Genomic DNA, 24,083 nt, shown 5'->3' on the forward strand with positions numbered 1-24,083 from the left:
GCGTGCTGCGACTGGGCCATGGCGTGCTGGGACTGTGCCATGGCGTGCTGCGACTGGCCAATGACCTGCTGAGACTCGGCCATGGCCCGCAGGGCGCCGGCAATGTCGGTTTGGCTCTGGCACATTGCTGCCTGTGAGAGGGCAACCCTGTCCAGGGCCGAGGATGACGCGTGCACATTAACCCCAACGTCTTGCATAACCTGACCCATTGCCTCCACCGCGGATGCCACCCGTGCGGTGTCGGCCTGGGTCTCTGCCATGAGCGGCACCACTCCCTGCTCTTGGACGCGGTTCGACTCCTCTAACAGCGTCTGCAGAGTCTGGAAGGAAGCCCTCATCCCGTCATTGTTTCCCTGGGTTTCCTGAGGCATCGGCTGTGCGGGTGGGTTGATAAACTCCAGAAACTCTGAAAACGTCTGGGAGCCAGCTGCATCCTGGGCCTGGTCTGGCCTCCGCGAGTCCGGGCCCTCTGTTGCTCCGACCTCCACCTGCTGTACCTGCTCATCTGTGATGTGCCAACCAGACTGTGCCCCAGGAGACTCATCACTAAATAGGCCCGCCGGGGTGTGTATCTCTGGGATGATGGATGTGGTGGGAGAAAGCAGTGCCGCAAGCCCGACGCTCTCAATGCTTAGGTCCTCGTCCATGGTGTGGGGCTGCTCAGCGACAGGAGGGTTGTCCCTGGCCATTTCTGGTGGTGGTGGTGGACCTCGAACCCTCTGTGCGTCCTGGTCCGCAGATTGGGTTGGGGCGGATAGGGCTGCCCGCTGATCGGGCACCCTCTGTTGTGAGGCCCCGTGTGAGGTGGCGGCAGATTCCTGTCTCCGTCTGCAGCCAGACGGCCCTGGTCGTTCGGCATCACGTCCTAGGGAAGAGAATGAGACGGGTTATTTCGATTTGCTCGGCAGGCCGCTGGACGGTCCCAGTGGGCAGGGTGTGTGAAGGGACAGAGGATGGGGGAGGTGTCCCAGTGGGCAGGGTGTGTGAAGGGACAGAGGATGGGGGAGGTGTCCCAGTGGGCAGGGTGTGTGAAGGGACAGAGGATGGGGGAGGTGTCCCAGTGGGCAGGGTGTGTGAAGGGACAGAGGATGGTGGAGGTGTCCCAGTGGGCAGGGTGTGTGAAGGGACAGAGGATGGGGGAGGTGTCCCAGTGGGCAGGGTGTGTGAAGGGACAGAGGATGGGGGAGGTGTCCCAGTGGGCAGGGTTTGTGAAGGGACAGAGGATGGGGGGGGGAGGGTGTTTGTCAGGGAGGGTTGTCTCACTTGCTGCAGTTCCGCCAACCTCGCATTGCGTGATATCGCGGCTGGCAGACCCCCCAACAAGGTCCAGTGCCCTCTGTTCAAAGGTGCTGAGGGGGTGCATGTTGGGCGAACCCCCTCCAGTCTTGTGCCGCTCACGGTGGTTATGACCGGCCTTGGCCTGTTGGGGGAGGGAACATAGGTAGATCATTACAAAATGGTAGGTATCAGCAGTCCGTTCAGATACTGGCACAGTTTGGGGGGGCAAGTTGTCATCAGATGATTGCATCTCTCCTCGGGGCCAGAGCGCTGGGTCTGTGACAACTTTGTGAACCACCCTCAAATAACTCTGCCCCAATCCCTCTCCCCCCCCCCCCCCCCGGGCAGTTAAGGGGGAGGGATGGTTGTGACTAGGGGGCACCCTCATGGCACTTACCCTGGCAGACCTGGTGAGGTCGTGTAGCTTCTTTCGGCACTGCTCTGCTGAGCGAGGGGTCTGCCCCACAGCACTGACGGCAGCAGCCACGTCACGCCAGGCCTGGCGTACCGTGCTGGCAGGTTGGCGATGCCCTCTCCGCGGGCGGATGATGCCCCTCCTCTGCTCCACGGCATCGAGCAGCGCCTCGACGTCTGCATCTATAAAGCGAGGAGCAGCTCGCCTAGGCTCCGACATCCTGCCCGACAGATTCTGTGGTCGCCCGCGCCTTTTTACGGCGTCGGGCGGCGTCACATGGGCGGGTTCGTGTCGTCGTCGCGTTCCGTCGTCATCACGCACGTAATTGACGCGGCCGCGCTGCTAGCCCATTTCCAGGAAGTGAATCGGTCGGGAAATGAAGCCTTCGCGACCGTCGTAAAACGGTCCCGATTTTTACGACCGTTTGCCGACTTTCCGCGGGTGCGGAGAATTTCGCCCCGGCTGTCCGCTCACCTCCTCGCTCCTCTCGTCAGCCAGCACGACTGGCTGACGAATTTAAAAAGCAGGGCCGGAGAATAACGGGGAGACGGATAGTCGGCTGTTTGGCCGTTTGGGGCGTTTGACGAGGTTATCCGCGGGAAAACCGATCTAAAAATTTTTCTTGTTTGGGAGAATAGCGGGAGCGCGTTGAACCGGTGTCACGTGAAAAACCGGCGCGGCCCGCTATTCTCCGAACCGGCATGAGGTCGGAGAACCGCGCCCAAGATAAACAGGAATAGAACTAACAGGAAATTCAGGAGAAACGTCCTTCTCCAGAATGGAGCCACAAAGATTACATTGAGGCAAAAAGCAAGGATGCATTTAAGGAGAAACGAGATGAACATGTCATATTGTCAGCCGTAGGTAGAGAAAGATCTGCAAAAAGACAGCATGGATTACTAGCGCAGTCATTTAACAAAAAAATCTCTGGAGTTATACAATAGTCTCCTCTGATCCTGAGAAGATACGACCAGAAATGAAGCTTGTGATGCAATGAAATAATAGTGTTTATAAATTCAGAACCACATATTACTAACTAGTCAAAGGAACCGGAATTTATACTTGAGTACAAGTAATTCCTGAGACTGCTGTGGCTGACTGCATAAGCTTGTTCCAGGAGAGATGCACCAGGTCACGTTATTGAGCATGAGTCCAACTACCTACAGAAAGACTGACCTGCTGTAAGGTTGCGTTTTTTCAGATTGACGCAAGAGGACCTGGAGAGCTGTCACGTTATAGGAGGGACGTGATCGCACTAGAAAGGGCCCAGAGGAGATTTAGAAGGATGTTGTCAGGACTGGGGATTTTTAATTACTTGGAATGATTGAATTTGCTGAGATAGTTTTCTTTGGAACAGAAGGGAAATTAAATTGAAGGGTGTAGAATTATGAGGCGGCTAGATAGAATGGATCGTAAGGAACTATCATTCGGAGGTCAATGACTAGGAGTCATAGATTTAAAGTAATTGGTAGATGGATTATATGGCCTAGGGATAAACAGACCAGGACAGGACGGTGGCGCAGTGGTTAGCACTGCTGCCTCACGGCGCCGAGGTCCCAGGTTCAATCCCGGCTCTGGGTCACTGTCTGTGTGGAGTTTGCACAGTCTCTCTGTGTTTGCGTGGGTTTCAACCCCACAACCCAAAGATGTGCAGGGTAGGTAGATTAGCCACGCTAAATGGCCCCTTAATTGGAAAAAATTAATTGGATCCTCTAAATTAAAAAAAAAAAGAAAATCAGACTGGATTCCTCCTCCTGACTGCCCCCAGAGCCCCACTATGGAAGACCACATACGAGGGCGCTGGACAATGATACACACAGTGGTCTGTCACTTTAGATCTTGTGCTCAAATATATGGTAACCAGCCTCATTTACATGAATAATTAATAGCCATTTGGATGAAGTATTGGAGGGTACTGGAATCATTTTTGTTTGGTGTTTTATGTTTCATTTGTGATTTGTCTTTATTCAAGGCTCCCTTTAAGAGCTCCCTTTTAATTTGTCCCTCAGTTTATTTAATTTAGTTTGTTTGATTTCCATCAAAATAGTTGGAATCCCATGGAATTATAACCCAGTAAGGGTAGAAGAATGGGAGCTTGACAATGGATCTTGAAATTGGGGCTTATAGAGATGAGTGGCAAATATTGCTGAAAATCAGGTGGATTGTATTGTGAAGCAGGTTTGCCTGATCTACTTCTGCTCCTGTTTCTCATGTTCTTAAGATGGCCAGGAACGAGTCTAAACAGCCCTTGTTATTTATTAAAGCTTTCTTCGTGTCAGGAAGGCCCAGAGGAAATGAAGAATTCCTTGTTCTCTGGACATCAATAACATTGGAGGCCTGTGTGTATCCACTACAGAAATATTCTTCCCTGATCGCCTAAAGCTAACATGGCAAAATAGGCCCATAGAATATTTAAACACAGCACTACCGAAAAAGCAAATTATGTCAAAATCTATTATGCTTTGATTGCTGAGGGCAGTATTCCTATCACATTTTTGGTTTGTTTGCTGGGTACAGGCCCCACAAGTGCTAATCGGCCCCTGAGCTGCACATAAGAACATAAGAACTAGGAGCAGGAGTAGGCCATCTGGCCCCTCGAGCCTGCTCCGCCATTCAATGAGATCATGGCTGATCTTTTGTGGACTCAGCTCCACTTTCCGGCCCGAACACCATAACCCTTAATCCCTTTATTCTTCAAAAAACTATCTATCTTTACCTTAAAAACATGTAATGAAGGAGCCTCAACTGCTTCACTGGGCAAGGAATTCCATAGATTCACAACCCTTTGGGTGAAGAAGTTCCTCCTAAACTCAGTCCTAAATCTACTTCCCCTTATTTTGAGGCTATGTCCCCTAGTTCTGCTTTCACCTACCAGTGGAGACAACTTGCCCGCATCTATCCTATCTATTCCCTTCATAATTTTAAATGTTTCTATAAGATCCCCCCTCATCCTTCTAAATTCCAACGAGTACAGTCCCAGTCTACTCAACCTCTCCTCATAATCCAACCCCTTCAGCTCTGGGATTAACCTAGTGAATCTCCTCTGCACACCCTCCAGTGCCAGTACGTCCTTTCTCAAGTAAGGAGACCAAAACTGAACACAATACTCCAGGTGTGGCCTCACTAACACCTTATACAATTGCAACATAACCTCCCTAGTCTTAAACTCCATCCCTCTAGCAATGAAGGACAAAATTCCATTTGCCTTCTTCATCACCTGTTGCACCTGTAAACCAACCTTCTGTGACTCATGCACTAGCACACCCAAGTCTCTGCACAGCGGCATGCTTTAATATTTTATCGTTCAACTTGCCGCATGCATCGCTTGATTTCTTTTACCAATTTGTTTTTTGCCACTGAATTACTTGAGCCCCGGGCTGCACTTCGGCCTTGTACAGTCGAGTCTTTAAACATAATGAATGCCCATTTCCATTGCAGGAACCCAGATATGCTGAAGGATATTGCGCCAGGCTGTCAGCCGCCTTTCCTCATTTACAACGGCGAAGTCAAGACCGATACTAACAAAATTGAAGAATTCCTGGAGGAAGTTCTTGCTCCTCCCAAGTAAGTCGACGATACCCTCTTCAGCAAATTTGCCGATTGACTAAGGTTTAAAATGAGGTCTGATGTGATATTCCGCTGCTTTTCAGAGATGAGAAGAGGTCAGGGGAGGTTCAGTGCAGATCCAGTAGCTAATGAAATTTTCCTTTGTTACCCTGGGCAAATGTGACAGAAATGTATACAGGTATCGCAGCCGATGGGGGTCAGACAGGACTACGAATCACTTATAAGAAAATACAGAAAGACCCAAGAGGAGAGCTAATAACTCAATAACCTGGAAAGATTAGAGTCGTACAACAGATGAGGCCATTTGTCCCATCGTTGTTGTGCCAGCTTTTTAAAACAAAACATGGGGGAGATTTTCCCCTCTTGCTGAAGTCAATGGACGTTTGAATGGCTTGCTGCATTTTCCAGCCCACCCCTTTTGTGACAGGGCCATAAAATTCAGCCCTATAGTTAGGATTTTCCAGACCCACTTGTGGCTTGACTGCCACATCTCCAACGACGGGTCATGCCACGGTAGGAGTGGAAAGCCCCAGCCCATAGCTAATCAGTCATACAACATAGAATTCTTACAGTGCAGAAGAAGGCCATTTGGCCCATCGAATCAGCACCGACCCTCTAAAAGAGCACCCTACCTAGGCCCACTCCTCCCGCCCTACCCCCCCCCCCCCCCCCCCCCCCCCATAATCCCACCTCACCTGCACATCCCTGGACACTAAAGGACAATTTAGCATGGCCAATTCACCTAACCTGCACATCTTTGGACTGTGGGAGAATATCGGAGGCAACCCACGCAGACACAAGGAGAAAGTGCAAACTCCACAGTCACCTAATCCCGGAATTGAACCCTGGTCCCTGGCTCTGTGAGGCAGCAGTGCTAACCAGTGTGCGGCCGTGCTGCTCTATCCCCTGCTCTATCGCTGTAGATTGTTGCTGTTTAACTGTATATCCATTTTGAAAGCTGTCTATTGAAACCGCATCCTTCCCTTCCAAATCCCTGTCTTTCTTATCAGCTACCTTAATTCGGTGTCTTTTATTTTAGCAATTTTTTCCCCCCATTTTCTGTATCAAAACCCTAAATAATTCTGAGCATCCTGAATTCCTTTGTTCTCGGAGAGCATACTTTGCTTCCCCTATTCTTTCTCCTGTGAGAACCTGTTAGAAAAGACGGTGTGTCTCCTCTTGTGGTTGAACAAGTTGCAGAGCCCGAGGCAAAATTGCTGTGTTGCAGTTGGGAACTGTGTGTGCTTTCATTGCTGAAATGGTGCTTCATAGCTTTGAGAGCTCTTGTTTCATCTGACAACTGGAGCACTTGTTGAAAGTCAGGTGCTGGTATCAATGAAACATTGTTCAAAACGCTGCAAGTGAACTGCAATTTCCACCCTACAAAAACAAACCACGTCTGTGTTTTTAAAATTTATTTTGTCCAGGAGTCATGTAGATAAGTGTTCTTCAAGCTTTTTTTCCGGGGACCCATTTTTACCAACCGGCCAACCTTCGTGACCCACGCCGGCCGACCTTCGTGACCCACGCCGGCCGACCTTCGTGACCCACACCGGCCGACCTTCGCGACCCACGCTGGCCGACCTTCGCGACCCACGCCGGCTGACCTGCGCGACCCACCATTTTCACTTATCTTGTTTGTTGCTGACAAAAATGGAGGAAATGGTTTTGGGTCCCTTTGGCCCTCGTACATGCTCCTCCAATGGAACCTGTTGGATGAAGGTGAAGCCTTTCCGGTGTCGGAAAGTATGGAGTCTCCATCTGTCGAAAGTTCTGAATTTTTTTCCTGTAAAATTTTATCAAATAAACCTGCCCCCCCCCCCGAACTTGTAAAAAAATAAAAAATAAAATGAATAAAATAAATGAAAAAAATGAATAAACCCCCCTCCGAACTTGTAAAAAAAATAAAATGAAAATAAATGAAAAAAATAAAAATTAAATGAATAAAATAAATGAATAAAAACCACTACAGAACTTGTAAAACAAAAAGCTGCAACCGTTTAAAAAAATTTGGCCGCATTGCGCATGCATGCCCAATGATCGGCGCACATGCGCAATGCGGCCTAATTTATTTTTAACATGTTCACGGCCCCTTGCAGCCAGCGTTATGAAAAGCCGGCTGCTGCGCGGGGATTTGCGCGTTCGGGTGCACCGCAGACAACGGCTCCGCGATCCTCCTGACACCCACCCACGACCCACCCGCTGGTCGCGCCCCCGACTTTGAAGAACACTGATGTAGATGTTAACCTGCCTGTGACACAGGGGTAGCTTGTACAGTTGAAATTAAAAGATTAAAAAGGTTCCTCTAAAAGTTTTGCTCCAGCAAAGCAACTTTCTTTCATAGTCGATTCTCAGAGTACATTCAAGGATTCCTTGCTGCCTTCGTCCCTCTGGATCTCAACAGTCTCTTGCAATCCCACAATCCTTTGAGGTCTCTGTCGATTTTGCCCTCTTCGGGATTGCTGACTTCCTTCTCTTCACCATTGTCTCTCTGATGGTTGCTCCTGTAAAGACAGGGCTGGTTTAGCTCAGTGGGATGGACAACTGGTTTGTGATGCAGAACTAAGGCCAGCAGCGCTGGTTCACTTCCTGTACCAGCATTCACAAATAGGCGCCGGAATGTGGCGACTTGGGGCTTTTCACAGTAACTTCATATTTGAGACAATAAAAGATTATTATTATTAAAGCCTCTTGGGATATTTTGCCAAGTTAAAGGCGCTACATCAATGAATTTGCTGACAAAGGTTCAAGGACATCACAATAAACGAGAAGTTAATTTGAAGTCTCGAATGCAGCATCCTCTCTCTAAGTTATTGCTAACTTCAGTAAAACATCAACATATCCATAAAGATCACACAAATTCTTGCTCCCATATAGTCCAAGGTCATACAGATTGTTGGGTGTGGATGAAAGATGCATTATTCCAGACAGTGACAGGTTTGTCAATCTGTTAAAGGGGAGAACTCAAACATTTGCTGCTGTGAAATATATATTTGTATAGTCTTAATTATTTTGTGAAATGTGATAATTGCTGGCAAGGGCAATATTTGTTGCCTATCCCTGGTTTTCCTCAAGAAGGTGGTGGTGAGCCGCCTTCTTGAACTATGTCAGTACACTCACGGTGCCATTTGGGAGGGAGGTCCTACATTTTGACCCAGTGACAGTGAAGGAGCAGTGATATAGTTCCAAGTAAGGATGGTGTGTGGCTTGGAGGAAAACTTACAGATTGTGTCTTTCCCATGGATCTAATGCTCTTGTTCTTCTGATCTAGATGGTCATGTTTGCAGGTTTGGAAGGTGCGGCCAAAGGAACTTTGGCAAATTTCTGCTTGTGATGGTAGACACTGCTGGCACCGTGCTTCAGTGCCAGAGGGAGTGAATGTTGAACGTGGTGAATAGGGTGCCAATCCTGCTTTAGAATATTGTTGAGCTTCTTGAGTGTTGTTGGAGCTGTAGTCATCCATGCAAGTGGGGAATATTCCATCACACTCTTGACTTGTGCCTTGTCAATAGTGGACAAGCTTTGGGGAACCAGGAGGCGAGTTATTCCCAGCTGCTGACCAGCTCTTGTAGCCGCAGTGTTTATATGGCTGGTATAGTTAAGTTTCTAGTCAGTGATAAACCTCAAAGATTTTGATAGTGGATTCAGAGATAGCAATGCTGTTGGTAGATGGTTAGATTGTTGAAGATGGGTTACTTGTACCACATAAATGTTGTGTGCCAATTATTAGTCCAACTCTGAAAGTTGGCCACAGATTGAACACAGACTGCTTTAAGTCTTGAATGGTTCAAAACACTATGCAATCACCACAACCATCCCCAGTTCTGATCTTATGTCGATGGGAAGGTCAGTGATGAAGCAGCTGAAGAGGATTAGACCTAGGAAACAACCTGAGGAACATCTGCAGCCATATCCTGGAGCCAAAGGGTATTGACCTCCAATAGCCACAGCTCTCGTCCTTTATGCTGGTTTCGACTCCAACCAGTGGAGAGTTTGCCCGATTCTCATTGACTCCAGTTTTAGCTGGGGCTCCTTGATGCCACACTTGGTCAAGTGCTGCCCTGATGTCAAGGACAGTCACTCTCACCTCATCTCTGCGATTCAGCTCAATTGCCCAGGTTTGGACCAATTCTGCAATCAGGTCAGGAGTTGAGTGGTCCTTCCTGACAGAGAAGCTCAGAAGCACAAATGAAGTTGAATAATTGCCTTGAATTGGAAAAATTGTCTTTCTTTGAATTGTAGAATGGTAGCACAAAAGAGGCCATTCAGTCCATCGCATTTGTGCTGGTTCTTTTGAAAAGCAACCCAGTTAGTCTCTTTCTCCACATTCCTGCAATTTTTTCTCCTTTAAATATTTATCCAATTGTCTTTCTGAAGCTTTGCCCTACCAGGCAATGCATTCCAGATCACCGCAACCCACAGTGTAAATACATTTTCCTTACATTGCCTCTGCTTTTTATAAATCTGTGTCCTTTGGTTATTGGCCGTTCAGCCAATGGAAGCCATTTCTCTCCATTTACTCCAACTAAAACCTTTTAAGCTTCTCTATTAAATCTCCACTATATCTTATCTCCTCCATGGAAACCAGTCATTGCTTCTCCAATCCTCCAACGCAATCCTTCACTTCTGGAACTATTCTGGAAAATCTCTGTACCTTCTCCCAATCCTTCCTCATGTCTGGATTTGAACCCTAGTTGAACATATAATTGTGCTGAATTATTCCAGTGGCAGGTAATTACAGAAAGATAATTACAGAAAATGCCTTAGTGTTTTTAATTTAAGATTGTAGTCGCGGTTGGAATGTGGGAAATACAGCAGCCAATTTGCGAGCTGGCCAAATACTAATAAGAGAGTTGATTTAAACTCCCAATAATAGGCCAGCACAGAGTAACATTTGAATGAAGCCAGCACAGCTAATGAAGGCAATCACATATTTGGTTGTATTCTTTCATGGGATGAGGGCGTTGCCGGCTGGGACAGCGTTTGTTACCCATCCCTGACTGCCCTTGAACTGAGTGGCTTTCCCAGGCCATTTCAGAGGGTTAGTTAAGAGTCAGCCACATCGCTGTGGGCCTGGAGTCACATGTAGGCCAGACCAGGCAAGGACAGATTTCTTTCCCATTAGTGAACAATTGATAAGCAAGTGATTGATTCAATGCCACCTGCCATGGTGGGATTCGAACCCTGGTCTCTGAATTATTAGCCAGTGGCAATGCCACCATGCTAATGCCTTCCATGCAAAATACATTTCCAGCGAGGGATTATATAATCAGATCGGCAATGTTGCCGTCACGCCCACTTTCCTACTCCCAGAGGAGGGAGCCTGACCCGTGAAGGATAGAATGACTAACTCAATGAGCCAAGCTATTGTTTCTCCTCCCTCCCCTTTCCCGACCGGTAAATTCCTTGTGCCCTGGGGCCAGAGTCTCTTCAGAGTACCTCACCTAAAATTTAGAAGTGGGCTCTAAGGTCCTTACAGCCAGGAACTTGTATAATTGTTTTCTTGGATACGGTCATGGTTTGCGAGGCTGGCACTTATTGCCCATCCTCATAGATTCCTCGAGAAGACGGAGTTGGGCCGCCTTCATGAACTGCTGCAGTGGAAGTTTGGTATGGGCGAGCAGTTCGCTGGCTTCAGCAGTAATTAGTGTAAACCTGACAGAGTAATGACGGCAGGATTGGACTGCCCTGGGGTGTAACACCACTTGTTGATCGTTCTAGGATTTTAATATGTCCTTCTTTGTACTTGACAGGTTACACACTCTCCCACTCAGTTTGTTTGCTGATGCCCAACAGGGACATCTTAGTGAAAGGACTGACCGGCGCATAAAAATTGGCTTTTAATAAGGCTGCATTAGCTCCCCCAAGTCATTCAGAAACACTGAAACAATGCAGCTATTTCACATATTAGCCTTCATTGACCATGAAGAGTTAGGTTTGTTTCATTCTTTCCCCAGGTACCCTAGGCTGAGTGTCAGATGCAAGGAATCCATGACTGCAGGTTATAAGGTCTTCCAGAAATTCTCAGCATACGTTAAGAATCCACTTCCTGAAAAGAACGAGCGTAAGTTCTCACTTGAAGCGCTGATGTTGCAAAGATGATAAACCAATTAAAACCCGCTTCTTTGAATTGGTACCTTTATGTTTGGCTTGCTTCCAGTGAATGCAAGAGGCATCATTGAGGCCCAGATGGGGGAAATATCCCCCATTGCCTTTGTTGAACCAATGTTTGGCAGTGTCTGGACCAAGGCTCGGCCAAGTGTAGATGTTCAACGGCCCTTGCTGTAGAAAATGGCTGTTCTGACTGGCAACACTTCCTTCCATTGTGCTAATAACTGTCTGTGTTTAGCTTTGGAGACGTCATTCCTGAAAGCACTGCTGGAGCTGGAACAATACCTGAACACGCCGCTGGCACACGAAGATGGGACCTCTCCATCAAAGAGGTTATTCCTGGATGGGAATGAGCTGACGTTGGCTGACTGCAACCTCCTTCCTAAGCTCCATGTGGTTAAGGTGAGTGAGATTTTAAAGTCTTATCCTGATCAACGGGTCCTCTCTATTTCTGGAGAAGAGGTGCTCATCATTCAACCTCCTCCACGAACCGGGGGTGGTGGTGGGGGATGGGGCGCAGGGTCATTCTGGACCAAGGGGCCACTGCAACTCCTCTATAATGAATGCTACCTGAACCATCAATGTGCAGGGATAAGGACAAGCAAACACAATTTTGCTGTGGGATGAAACTGAGGAGAAAGTGATCTTTAACACTTACTACCTGGAGAACTTCCATGATCTTTAACGCATGATACTTGTAGCACTTTCATTGATACAATCCTCTTCTCTATTCCGATACTTAATACTGCACGTGCTTACGGTCTGTTTCCATAGCTAGCTTCTCCTGAATCAGGTCGCCAGACTGTCACCAGAGGATATAGGGCGGCACCGTGGCACTGTGATTAGCACTGTTGCTTCACAGCGCCAGGATCCCGGGTTCCATTCCCGGCTTGGGTCACTGTCTGTGCGGAGTCAGCACATTCTCCCAGTGTCTGCGTGGGTTTCCTCCAGGTGCTCCGAGTTCTCCCCAAAAGTCCCGAAAGTTGTGCTGTTAGGTAATTTGGACATTCTGAATTCTCCCTCTGTGTACCCGAACAGGCGCCGGAATGTGGCGACTAGGGGCTTTTCACAGTAACTTCATTGCAGTATTAATGTAAGCCTACTTGTGACAATAAAAATTATTATCAAAGGAGTGCCTCTCTGCGTCAAACATGCCTGACCAGGGGAGCCTATGCTATTCCATGCTACGAGTGTAGCTTCTGTGGCTATCATGCGCTGGAGTGGGACTCGAACCCAGAGCTTCTGGTATAGAGATAGTGACACTACCCACTGCGTGACAAGACCTCCTTCCATGATACAATAAGCATTAGCTAATAGGCATCGCTAGGCATGAACAGCACAGACTGGGCTGATTGATCACACAGGATTATGGGGCGATCCAACTGAGATGATTAAAGATTTGATAGGTTGGTAGAGTAGAAACTATTCCCTCTGGTGTTGGACTGCCGAACAAGGGGACTTGATCTTAAAACAATTCCAGGGTGATGTCAGGAATTCTTATTCACACAAAAATTAGTGGAAATCTAAAACTGCCCCCTCCAAAGAACAACCAATGCTGGAGGTCAAGTGAAAATATCAGAACAGAGACTGATAGATTTTTTTGTCAGATTAGGATATTAAAGGCATGAAACTAAGCTGGATAATGAAGATTTGTAGCTACCTGCGTGAGGAACAGAATCAAAGGGCTGTGTGGCCTAACCCCATGTACTTATTATCAAGATCCTGCAGCAGAGGCCTGTTTTACGATATTTTGTCACCTACATTTTTAACAATGTATGATCCAGTAGTCAGTTTGTGAGCAACCAAATGGCTTCTGAATTGAATCCGTTTCATTCCAGAAAGTAGTACTTGTACTGCTACCATAAGAGTAGTACTTATGGTACTTCCTACATAAGAGTGTCTGCGGTGTCACGTGTTAGAGATTGCTTCCCTCCAGTTTATTCTCACAGCGATTTTTGTTTGCTTGTCTTTTTCTCTATATGCCGGCTGCTTGAAGCAGAATGCGTTAAGAAAGGGTAGTTGACCAGTCCCCTGTTTATTTGACCCTGTTGCAGTGGCCTTTCTTCTAACTTTTGACCTGACCCGTATGGTGGGAGGAGAGGGAAGGGGAAGAGACAGTGACCACATCAAAGAAAATCATTGCCCACACCCCCCTTGCCCAGGTCCTCCTTATGCCCTCTCAGCTCCTTCCATAGAAACATACATGGAAAATAGGAACAGGGAGAGGCCATTCGACCCTTCACATGAGAAGTGATTATGGCTCATCATCAAGTTCAATACCCTGATCTCGCCTTTCCCCTAAGAGCTTGATCTAATTCCTTCTTGAAATTACACATTTTGGACTCAACTACTTTCTATGGGAATGAATTCCACAGATTCACCGTTCTCTGGGTGAAGAAATTTCTCCTCACCTCAGTCTTAAAAGTTGTACCCCTTATCCTCAATCTATGATCCCTAGTTCTGGACTCCCCTACTATTGGGAACATTCTTTCTGAATCTACCCTGTCTAATCCTGTTGGAATTTTATAAGTTTCTATTAGAAGTCAGTCGATCTGTAAAGTGTCACCATTTGCATGTGCTGTTCAGAGAAACCTTTCTGGACATGTTTTGCTTTGCAGACTTCCAGGTGATCAGTTTAGATACATGTTCTCTGAGTGCAGAGTTAACCTTGGGTCTTACTCTGTGCACCATATGAAGATCCCTTCCCCATTTACCATTTGTTGCTGTGTCCACATGGCTTGTTCTGCAAAAACTTTCATGCTGGGCCTTGACTGGTTCCTAAGTTGAGAGATAGTTGAGGAAGGTTAGAAGAGGCTGATGTGAAGAATAAACCTGTGGGGCCACATCATCAGTTCCTGGGCTGTTGCATCTATGCAATTTTACCTAAACTAAAAACAGAAAATGCTGGATAAGTTCAGCAGGTCTGGCAGCATCTGTAGAGAGAAACAGAGTTAATGTTTGGGATCTAAATGACCCTTCATTTCTCTCCACAGATGCTGCCAGACCTCCTGAGTTTATCCAGCATTCTCTGCTCTTATTTCAGATTTCCAGCACTCGCAGTATTTTGCTTTTATGCAACCGTACCATTGTGTCTCTTCATCTCTCCTGTGATTAGACAAATGTTGAAAGAGTGGAAGGATTGAAGGTTCCTGTCATGTGATGCAGTCAGCAACACCAGTCCGACATAGATTGGGAGGTAGATGATGATCATAACCAGCTGCAGGGACTAACTTAAGCATTCCTATGGTTTGTTGCCTGCATGACTGAGAGTTATCTGATTTGTTAACAGGTTGTGTGCAAACATTATCGGAACTTTATGATCCCAAAGCAACTCACAGGCCTGTGCAGATACCTGGACAATGCTGAGAAACGTGAAGAGTTCATGAATACCTGCCCCAATGAAGAGGAGATCAAGTTGGCATATCGAAATGTTGCTAAGACATTAAGATAGATTGAGCACTGACTTGGAGATCAGCTCCACTCATGGGTATATTTACACTGGAGATTAAACTAACAAGCTTTAACCCAATGCCACATTCTTGCATATACGTTGACCATCTAGTGCTGGATATTGTGTTTATTTGAAGCTTCCATTCTTAAAGGGGAACAGTGGTTCACTGAGAAACTGCGTACAAGAAATCTGCCATTGTGACTCAGATCTTGTAGGTCTCTCATGATGTCATCTCATGAATTGGGGGATTGGAGGACAAGGTCAGCATTTGTATTCTAAGATATAATTCCCTCAAAACCACAACTCCACCTGGTAACGATTTTACAGAACTTACAGTGATTTGATATTTAGACCCTTTAGACTGCTTTTAAGATGAAGATTCAACTGATCCGAAACTAGCTCTGTACAAAAGACATCCTCACAAAACTTGACTGAATTCTCTCCAACTGAATCTCTAGCAGTGCACCTCGCAAAAGAAGTGCATGTTTAATTTAAAGCCACACAAAAAAATTTGGAGATGCTTTTCGAAAATAAATCCATATTTAACGTGAGGGTTAGAGGTGGCTGGCAAAGTCGTTTCTTTTTGCGCAGGTGTGGCCCAGCAGAGTGGAAACGCCTCATTAGATGGGCACCAAGGTTTTGTGGAAATAACAATGTACATTTTCTCAGAGAAATGTCATTTTTGCTTTAGAAGTCCAAAAACAGAGTTGGTCACGTGACGGGCGTCAGAGATAAAATTGAAGCCAATTGAACAAATTAAGAAACGAGAGAGCAAGGTTATAAGAGGCCATAACCTCAATTTAAGGAAATATTTTCCCTCTGTTCGATGAACTCCCAATTGTCTTTGTTGGCCAGAAATTATACAGAAAACGTGGACACCTAATACAGGTCGAGTATCCTTTATCCAAAACATTTGGGGCTGACTGCATTTTCGATTTCAGATAATTTTGGTTTTCAGAAACCGCATATGAGACTAGGCCCGCTTACATAGCCGAAGCCTAGGCTAGCTATAGTTAAAATAAATAAAATGGCTAGGAAAGTAAGCTGTACCACTGAATAATAAATACAGGGTACCTATGTGGGTGGCACAGTAGCACAGTGGTTAGCACTGTTGCTTCACAGTGCCAGGTACCCGGGTTCCATTCCCGGCTTGGGTTGCTGTCTGTACGGAGGCATGTTCTCCCCGTGTCTGCGTGGATTTCCTCCTAGGGGATTTTCACAGTAACTTCATTGCAGTGTTAATGTAAGCCTACTTGTGACACCAATAAATATTATACTTATATGTTCCCACCCGTGGTGCCATATACAACTCTGGTTGTAGGAGAGGTTTTGCAAGGTTAAACAGTGCAGACAAACAACTAGGCTTCTCGCGCTAAAGGTCGATGAGATTCAAAGAAGGTGCGGTTTTTGAAGTTACAGATAAATCATACTCGACCCGTACCAAAATAAACATAGCCTTTCTTTGGCCCTATGAATAAGAGTGCTGATCAAGGAGACGAGTGTGATTTGCTAAAGAGTGAATATATATCATTGCCCATTTCGCGTCAGATTTCAGCCATTTTGTGAGTGTGTCTGCTAAACATTAAGGTACATTATTAATTATCAATCAACATGTCACAGTATAGCACAGTTGCAATTAATCACTTGCGTAGTTGCATTAGCTTTCTGATTCACTTTTGTAAAGTTACAGATTATGCTTTGGATGCGGTTTAATTCTCTTTCCTGTTGAGTTTTATTAATTCTGGGATAGCTATCTCAATGTTTTTTTTCCAATGAAAGATGCATTCCATGTTCTGTTGACCTGCCTCAAACTAGCAGAATTAATTTTACACCCAGGAGAAATGTCAACCTTGATGACATAAGTCCCTAATATAAATTATTCTTTTGATATCAAGCGAGCAGTAAAGAGGATATCTGGGGATAATTGAAAGATCTGCATCTCTATAGCACCTTTCATGAACTCAGGACATCACAAAGCAGTTCTCAACCAATAAAGGCCCCCTATTGTCATCTTCCAAGGATTGATGGTTCCTGTCATGTGATGCAGAAAGCAAAACCAATCCCGAGCTTTTGCTGTGTCCTTGGTTCCTGTCTTGACTGTAACAATGTACATTTTCTTATCGAGAAATGTCGTTTTTGACAGGGTGTCTGTAATATGTTCCCACCCATGGCGTCACATGTGATTCTGCTGGTAGGAGAGGTTTCATAAGGTTAAACAGTGCAGGCCAACGACTTCTCGCGCTAAAGGTCGATGAGATACAAAAAAAATGCGGTTTTCGGACTTGCAGGTAAATGATACTTGACCTGTGCAGTTGTACTGAAGAAAACCAAGCCTTACTTGGCCCAATGGAGAAGAGGGCTGATCAAGGCACTGTCCATCCAAAGCTGTGGGTGGGAGCTTATTTGGGTAGACGGAGTTCTGAAAGCTTTGTGGTAATATCTCCTATTAGCTACCAGGGATAATGATAACCATAATTTATTTTATGTTAACCTATGTGAAATGGTTCTGTCAGTGCTGCTCTCAAAATGTGGTGGGTTGACATCTTTTCTAATACTTAACTTAAGCAGTTTACTGCCATGTTTTGCCTGTGTCTCTCTTGGACAGGTGGTGTTGATTTTATGGGCATTGTGTTTTGAATTCTTGAAGTTCAGTCCGGTTGGAGGTTGCCACCCCTCGTATCCCTGAAGAAATGACCTCCGGCCTCTATCAGTCCCGCATGGTCAAAAACCATCTGGTCTCATTCATAACATTCCCGTGACTGATAATGAGAAGCCTTCAAAAAATGTGATAGGTGCACATTCTGTTAATGCCCCAATGGTTTTTCTCTCAGTTGTGTCCGAATTCTGTGCCTGGGAGATTAATCTTCAAATTCTGTTGTGACCTGTGCGAAAACCCCACTTTTCTGAAATATTTCTGGGTCTGGATATTTAACTTGCACCCTGGTCAGCCTGTTGAATCTTTATCTTGTACAGAATATTAATATAAACTAGATTAATTGGCTGCAGTATTGGTCTGAGTTTGAGACACTAATTTGTAGAAGATTGCCTACTTATAGATTGCCATATAATGTTGAGGACTCACTGCGTAAGGAGATAAAATTTCTAAGCAAAATTAATGTTTTGAGATTCCTACTCTCTGAACTTTGTATGTTGTTAGTGGATTTGCCAAGAATAAGCTATCTTCATTGTTTTTTTTTTTTTTTTTTTAAATTTAGATTATCCAATTTTTTTTCCAATTAAGGGGCAATTTAGCGTGGCCAATCCACCTACTCTGCACATTTTTGGGTTGTGGGGGCGAAACCCACGCAGACACGGGGAGAATGTGCAAACTCCACACGGACAGTGACCCAGAGCCGGGATCGAACCTGGGACCTCAGCGCCGTGAGGCGGTTGTGCTAACCACTAGGCCACCGTGTTGCCCAGCTATCTTCATTGTTGCCGTGGATTCAGTGCTCAATGGAAAATGCTGCCTTCGGTATCATGAAGTTGAAGGATTTTAGACAAGTTTTTGTTACAATCCCCACCGCATGGAGAATTTCCTTCCATATTTATTGAGAATTGCTATGGTTCCCTGTGTCTGAGTTATAAATTCACTTTAAAATTTGGAATGGAACTTAACTCCCGAAGACCGTTGTACCTGGCACGGTCACTGATCAGTCTTGTAGGAACCAATCGCAGCCATGGAAGTGTTGGGAATTCTGCAGTTGGTCTCAGAGTTTCAAGTTTAGAGAGGAACAAAAAAGCACACCAGGATAAATACACCATTCATTCCTGCTCCAAAATGCCGATGAGTGGATATTGGATGAGGGCAGGATCTGGTATCTCACCGTAATGAGATTTGCTAGGTTCTAAACAGCACCTCACACACCCACGAGCTCCACTGCCCAAATGGACAGCAGATGCAAAGGAAAACTAATTTCCAAGCTACCTCCACCCCCCCCCCCCCCCCCCCCACACCCTCAGTCAAGCACCATCCTAATTTGGACAACCATCACTGTTCCTTCATCATTGCTAGGTCCACAGTGGTTAGCACTGTCATCTCACAGCGACAGGGATCCGGGTTCAATTCTGTCCTAGGCTGACTGCGTGAAGTTTGTACTTTCTTCCCGTGTCTGCATGATTTCCTCCAGATGCTCCGGTTTCCTCCCACAGTCTAAACATGTGCAAGTTAGATGAGGTCATGTGATTGCGAGGATAATGCAGGGGGAGTGGGCCGAGATAGAGTGCTCTTTCGGTGGGCTAGTACAAGCTCAGTGGGCCGATAGTCCTCATTCTACTCTGTAGAGATTCAATGGACAACCTTAAACTCCCCATTAAGCTGCACTGCAGAGGAGCTGGAAGCGAAGTATGGGCTGGAGCAGGGGGAAACGTTTAGATACATGCAGGCTCGAGATTTTGCCAGAAAGGAGATACAGAGCTTCCCGGTGGAGACGGCCTCCACATTGCTGGAGGAGGTGGAGACGACAGGGGGACTGGAGAAGGGTGCAGTGTCAGCGGTTTACGGAGCTATTTTGGAAGAAAAGACATCCCATTTGATCATTGGAAGGGATCAAAGCAAAGTGGGAGGAAGAGTTGGGAGAGGATGTGGAGGATTCTGGTGTGAGGTGCACCGGAGAGTGAATGCCTCCACCTCGAGCGCAAGGTTGAGGCTGATACAGCTGAAGGTGGTATACAGAGCACACCTCACGAGGGCGAGGATGAGCCGATTCTTTGAAGGAGTAGAAGATGTGTGTGAACGTTGCCCGGGGGGGGGGGGGGGGGGGGGGGGGGAGGGGATAATCACGTTCATATGTTTTGTTCCTGTCCAAAGCTAGAGGATTACTAGAAGGAGGTTTTTAGGGTAATTTCTAAAGTGGTGCACGTGAAACTGGACCCGGGCCCCCGGGAGGTCATATTCGGGGTGTCGGACCAGCCAGGGTTGGAAACGGGTGCGGAGGCAGATGTTGTAGCCTTCGCCTCGTTGATCGCCCAAAGGCGGATCCTGATGGGTTGGAGAACAACCTCTCCACCCTGTGCCCTGGCGTGGCGGGGGACTTGTTGGAATTCTTGACTCTTGAGAAGGTTAAGTTTGAACTGAGGGGTTCTACAATTCATGTGCATTATTCATTATGCACTTTCAAGAACTGGATAACATTAGTTGGGGCGTGTGGGTGGGAGGGTTGGGGAGAGGGGGGCTGTGTGTGTTAATAGCGACTATGGGTGATTCCTGATTCCTTCTTGTCATTTGTTTGTGTGAACATGTGGGCTAATATTTGGGGTTTGGTGAGAGGATGGGATCGTTGTTAGTGATGTGGGGATTGACATATTTGTTACTGATTATTGTTTATTGTCAGTGGGTGTAAATTTTGGAGAAAATGTGAAAAAGGCGGAGAATAAAAATATTTATTTAAAAAAAATAAACAGCACCGCAGGATAATGTTCCCCCGAATTTCTTCTTTGGACTGTACAACCCCTTTAATTGTTTTGGTGCGACCACACGCTAATGGTGACTTGGAGGTATCAACTTATGCACAGACTGCCTGGGGACTTTGGAGTTGCAGCCAATGGGAAGCATTGCTGTGGGAGCATCTCCATCACCTGCACTGCAGCACTCAGGAAAGTGGCTCTCTACTGCTTCCTCCAGGGCAGCTGGGGATAGGCAACAAATGCCAGAGCAGAGACACACGTAACAAAAGTGGTCATTTCGGGAGAGACTGTTGGTGCCAGTTTGAGACAAAGCCCTCAGTAGAGAGGAGAAGAAATTTGGAGAGAGGTGGGACAAACGGTTTGAAAACTAAATAGGGTCACAGGTGCACCACAAAACATCCCTCCCCTTGAATCTTACATTATACCCATAATACTTTATATCCGTGGATATTTGTGTCCCAATCTGATCTACAGTGTATATTTAGGAGGACTTGTACCGTGTTTAATGGATTAACTGATTGTGAAATTAGTAGTTATGTAGTTGGATTGTTTACTTGTGAATAATTATATCTTGAATAAAACCCTGAATGGATTCCATCTCTTGCTCCTGGATTTGTTTCTGTTTATTTGCCATGTGTCGGTAATTTATACGCAAGTTGTTTTGGAGTTAACTGAAGGTCTTTCTCTCGCTGTGTGACACCGAGGCGCAGATTCTTGCCTCTGTCATGGAGACAATGGCAGACAAGTCCGGAGAACTCTCAGTCCCACCCCTGAGAAAGACACTGCCGATGTTCGCCAAGGTTTACAGAGGCAACTGGCCACTTAAATCACCAATCGCCTCCGTTCAAGTGGAGGTTTGGTGGTATGATAATCCAAAATGTGCAGATTGGAACAGGTAAGAGAATGTCTGAACTTGGTGAATTTATTTGGATAGCCAGAGTAACCCTTTGGAGAGGTATGGTACCCCTTTGGATCTATAATGCACCATTTGTGTTGGTTAAAATTTAACACGATTGTACATAAAAATGCATAAACTCACTGGAACTGTGAAAACTGTCAAGGAAATGTCAAAGGATACAGAATGTACAGGCGTGGACACCGTGTTGGCTGTGGGCCTATAAAGGACCATGTGGATGTGAGGGAATGAGGAGCCACGGGGTGGGTAGAGGGGTATGAAATGGCATAGGTTAGCATGAATGATGTGTAGGGTATGTGTGGAGGGAGAGGGTGAGCTGTTTCGTTCTTTAATCTTTCTAAAACTTAATTTTCCAAAATGCCAGAGCACAATGACAGGCCAGCCGCTCAGTCTGCCTCCCCACCCCGCAGCCTCTGCACTCACTCCGGGGATGATGAGCCTGCCTGCTGCCCCACACAGATGACCATTTTCATAGGTCAGGTTCACAGAGCTGGGAATCTTCCTGTGTCTGTGCACCTGATCCGGTCCAAATGGGCCCAAATGTTTACGTTTTCCAAGTAAATGCTGGTTAAATTTGTGATATTGTTCCATATAAAATCCAGCTGAAATTCTTTATTTGTGATTCCGGATGGTAGCCATCATTCAAAATGTGGAATAGTCACGGTCACATGAATACGCGGTTGGATCTGCTGAATTGTGGGCACCTCGTTCACAGCCTCGCCACTTACTGCTTTCAAAATCCAGGCTGACACTCCCGTGCAGTACTGAGGGAGCACTGTACAGAAGACCATTCAGCCCATCAAGTCTGCATTGACACTCTGAAAAAGAGTACCCTACCAACCCACCCTATCCCGTAACCCCAATTAACCTTTGGAACATTGAGGGGAAATTTAGCGTGGCCAATCCATTTAAACCGGCACATCTTTGGGCTGTGGGAGGAAACCGGATCAACCGGAGGAAACCCACGCAGACACGGGGAGAAAGTGCACACTCCACACAGACACCCGAGGTCAGAATCGAACCAGGGTCCCTGGCACTGTGAGGCTGCAGTGCTAACCACTAGGCCACTGTGCCGCCCTCAAGACAGGACCGTGTCCCTCTTGAGTTCAATTCCTGATATGAGTCGAGGATACGGGCAAGGTATCCAAGAAATTTAAAGCCAGGGCAATTTGCTGTGGCACCGAGCAGGGAGGGGGTGTCAGGCAGAGCCACAATCTGAGGGAGCATGAGTTGACACAGAGCGTCAGTACAGGAAATCTGAGACCCCGGCCCATGTTGAAAAACGTAACTGTAGGCGGCCAAGAGCAGAACCCAGTGCAGTTGGCTAGACAGCTGATTTGTGATGAAGAGCGACGTCAGCAGTGTGGGCTCAATTCCCATACCGGCTGAGGATCATGAAGGCCTCGCCTTCTCAACCTTGCGCCTCACCCGAGGTATGGTGAACTGCAGGTTAAATCACCAACAGTCAGCTCTGTTCCCTCAAAGGGGAAAGCAGCCGATGGTCATCTGGAACTATGGCGACTTTACCTTTACATGTGGGTCTTTCCAGTGCCAGCACTAATTTTTTTTCAGAAATGTTGCAATGGCGCTAATGTTGTTGCTAAATTTCGCCATAATTGACCATGCTTAGAAACTATTTTAATTCTGCAACCTTTCCTGGTGCAGGAACTTCTACTTATCGCCGTAGGGGTATAGGCTCATCGCAGGGGTATAGGCCTTTGGCATCAACTTTAAACCCCAAATATGTAACTTTACTGACCTGAAAGTTGCATTTTTCCTTTTTCAGTCTTACACCTGCATCTCTAAACCTCTTAAGGACTTCCTCCATGTTGACCAGATGTTCTTCCTCTGAAGTCCCCATCACCAGGACATTGTTCACGTACACCACGACTTTTGGAATTCCTTGTAGCAAGTTCTCCATAATCCAAGGAGAAACTTCACATGCAGACCATATGCCAAAAGGCAACATTGTAGAACATAGAACATAGAACAGTACAGCACAGAACAGGCCCTTCGGCCCTCAATGTTGTGCCGAGCCATGATCACCCTACTCAAACCCACGTATCCACCCTATACCCGTAACCCAACACCCCCCCCCCCCTTAACCTTACTTTTATTAGGACACTACGGGCAATTTAGCATGGCCAATCCACCTAACCCGCACATCTTTGGACTGTATACTGGAAAAGCCCATTGTGTTTATTGATTGTTGCATATTTCCTGGAGACTTCATTTAGCTTAACTTGCAGGTAAACATGGCACAATCAAGCTTTGGAAATGTGAGCACATCCCCCCCCCCCCCCCCCCCCCCCCCCCCCCCCCACTCCCCTGCCAGCTTTGCATAAAGATCTTCTACCCTTGGGATAGGATACGTCGAGTTGGGCCACTTGGTTTATAGTTAGTTTCTAATCACCACAGATCCTGACGGTGCGGTCAGGCTTCACCACAGGAATGATAGGGGCTGCCCATTTGGACAACTGGCCTTATGATTCTTAATTCCTCCCACTTTGTCAATTCGGCCTCAACTTTCTGATATAGAGCGTATGGGATGGGTCGAGCTCTGAAGAATTTTGATGTGCATTAGGGGTTCATGTAGATTTTGGCCTTGACCCCTTGTATCCAGCCCAGCTCAATTTGACAAACATCTTTGTACTTGCACAGAATCTCTTGAAAAGCACCATCAGTAATTTAAACAATTTCCAGGGGTCTTCCAGTGGCAACATCTAGGTGGCGGTTGCACGTTAGGTGGCTCCCACCTCAGAGGTCCTTTTCACCTCGTTTTTAGGGGGAATTTATGGGTAAACCCATCCTAATAGAAGATATGGTAACCCCCAAAGAAAGAATACAGGGAGAAAGTGATCGAGAGCTAGTCTGCCGGCAGAGTCGATAACGGTGAGGAGTGCGGTTGGAGGAAAGATAGCGGACGCAAGCTCGCTGGG

General features: G+C 46.5%; 1 protein-coding gene across 2 annotated transcripts in view; it reads left to right on the plus strand.

The window, feature by feature from the left end:
* The window catches only part of LOC119955748 (chloride intracellular channel protein 4-like), a 63,822-nt gene extending 46,473 nt beyond the window's left edge, over positions 1-17,349 (plus strand). For both annotated transcript variants that reach the window (XM_038782275.1, XM_038782276.1), the window contains exons 3-6: positions 5,132-5,257; positions 11,218-11,324; positions 11,610-11,773; positions 14,661-17,349. In XM_038782275.1, coding sequence (XP_038638203.1) covers positions 5,132-5,257; positions 11,218-11,324; positions 11,610-11,773; positions 14,661-14,822 — 559 coding nt within the window. In that variant the 3' untranslated portion in view covers positions 14,823-17,349. The remainder of the gene's footprint in view (positions 1-5,131; positions 5,258-11,217; positions 11,325-11,609; positions 11,774-14,660) is intronic.
* Positions 17,350-24,083: the final 6,734 nt, after the last annotated feature.

This window comes from Scyliorhinus canicula, chromosome 21 (genome assembly GCF_902713615.1).
Source record: "Scyliorhinus canicula chromosome 21, sScyCan1.1, whole genome shotgun sequence".
Classification (NCBI taxonomy): Eukaryota; Metazoa; Chordata; class Chondrichthyes; order Carcharhiniformes; family Scyliorhinidae; genus Scyliorhinus; species Scyliorhinus canicula.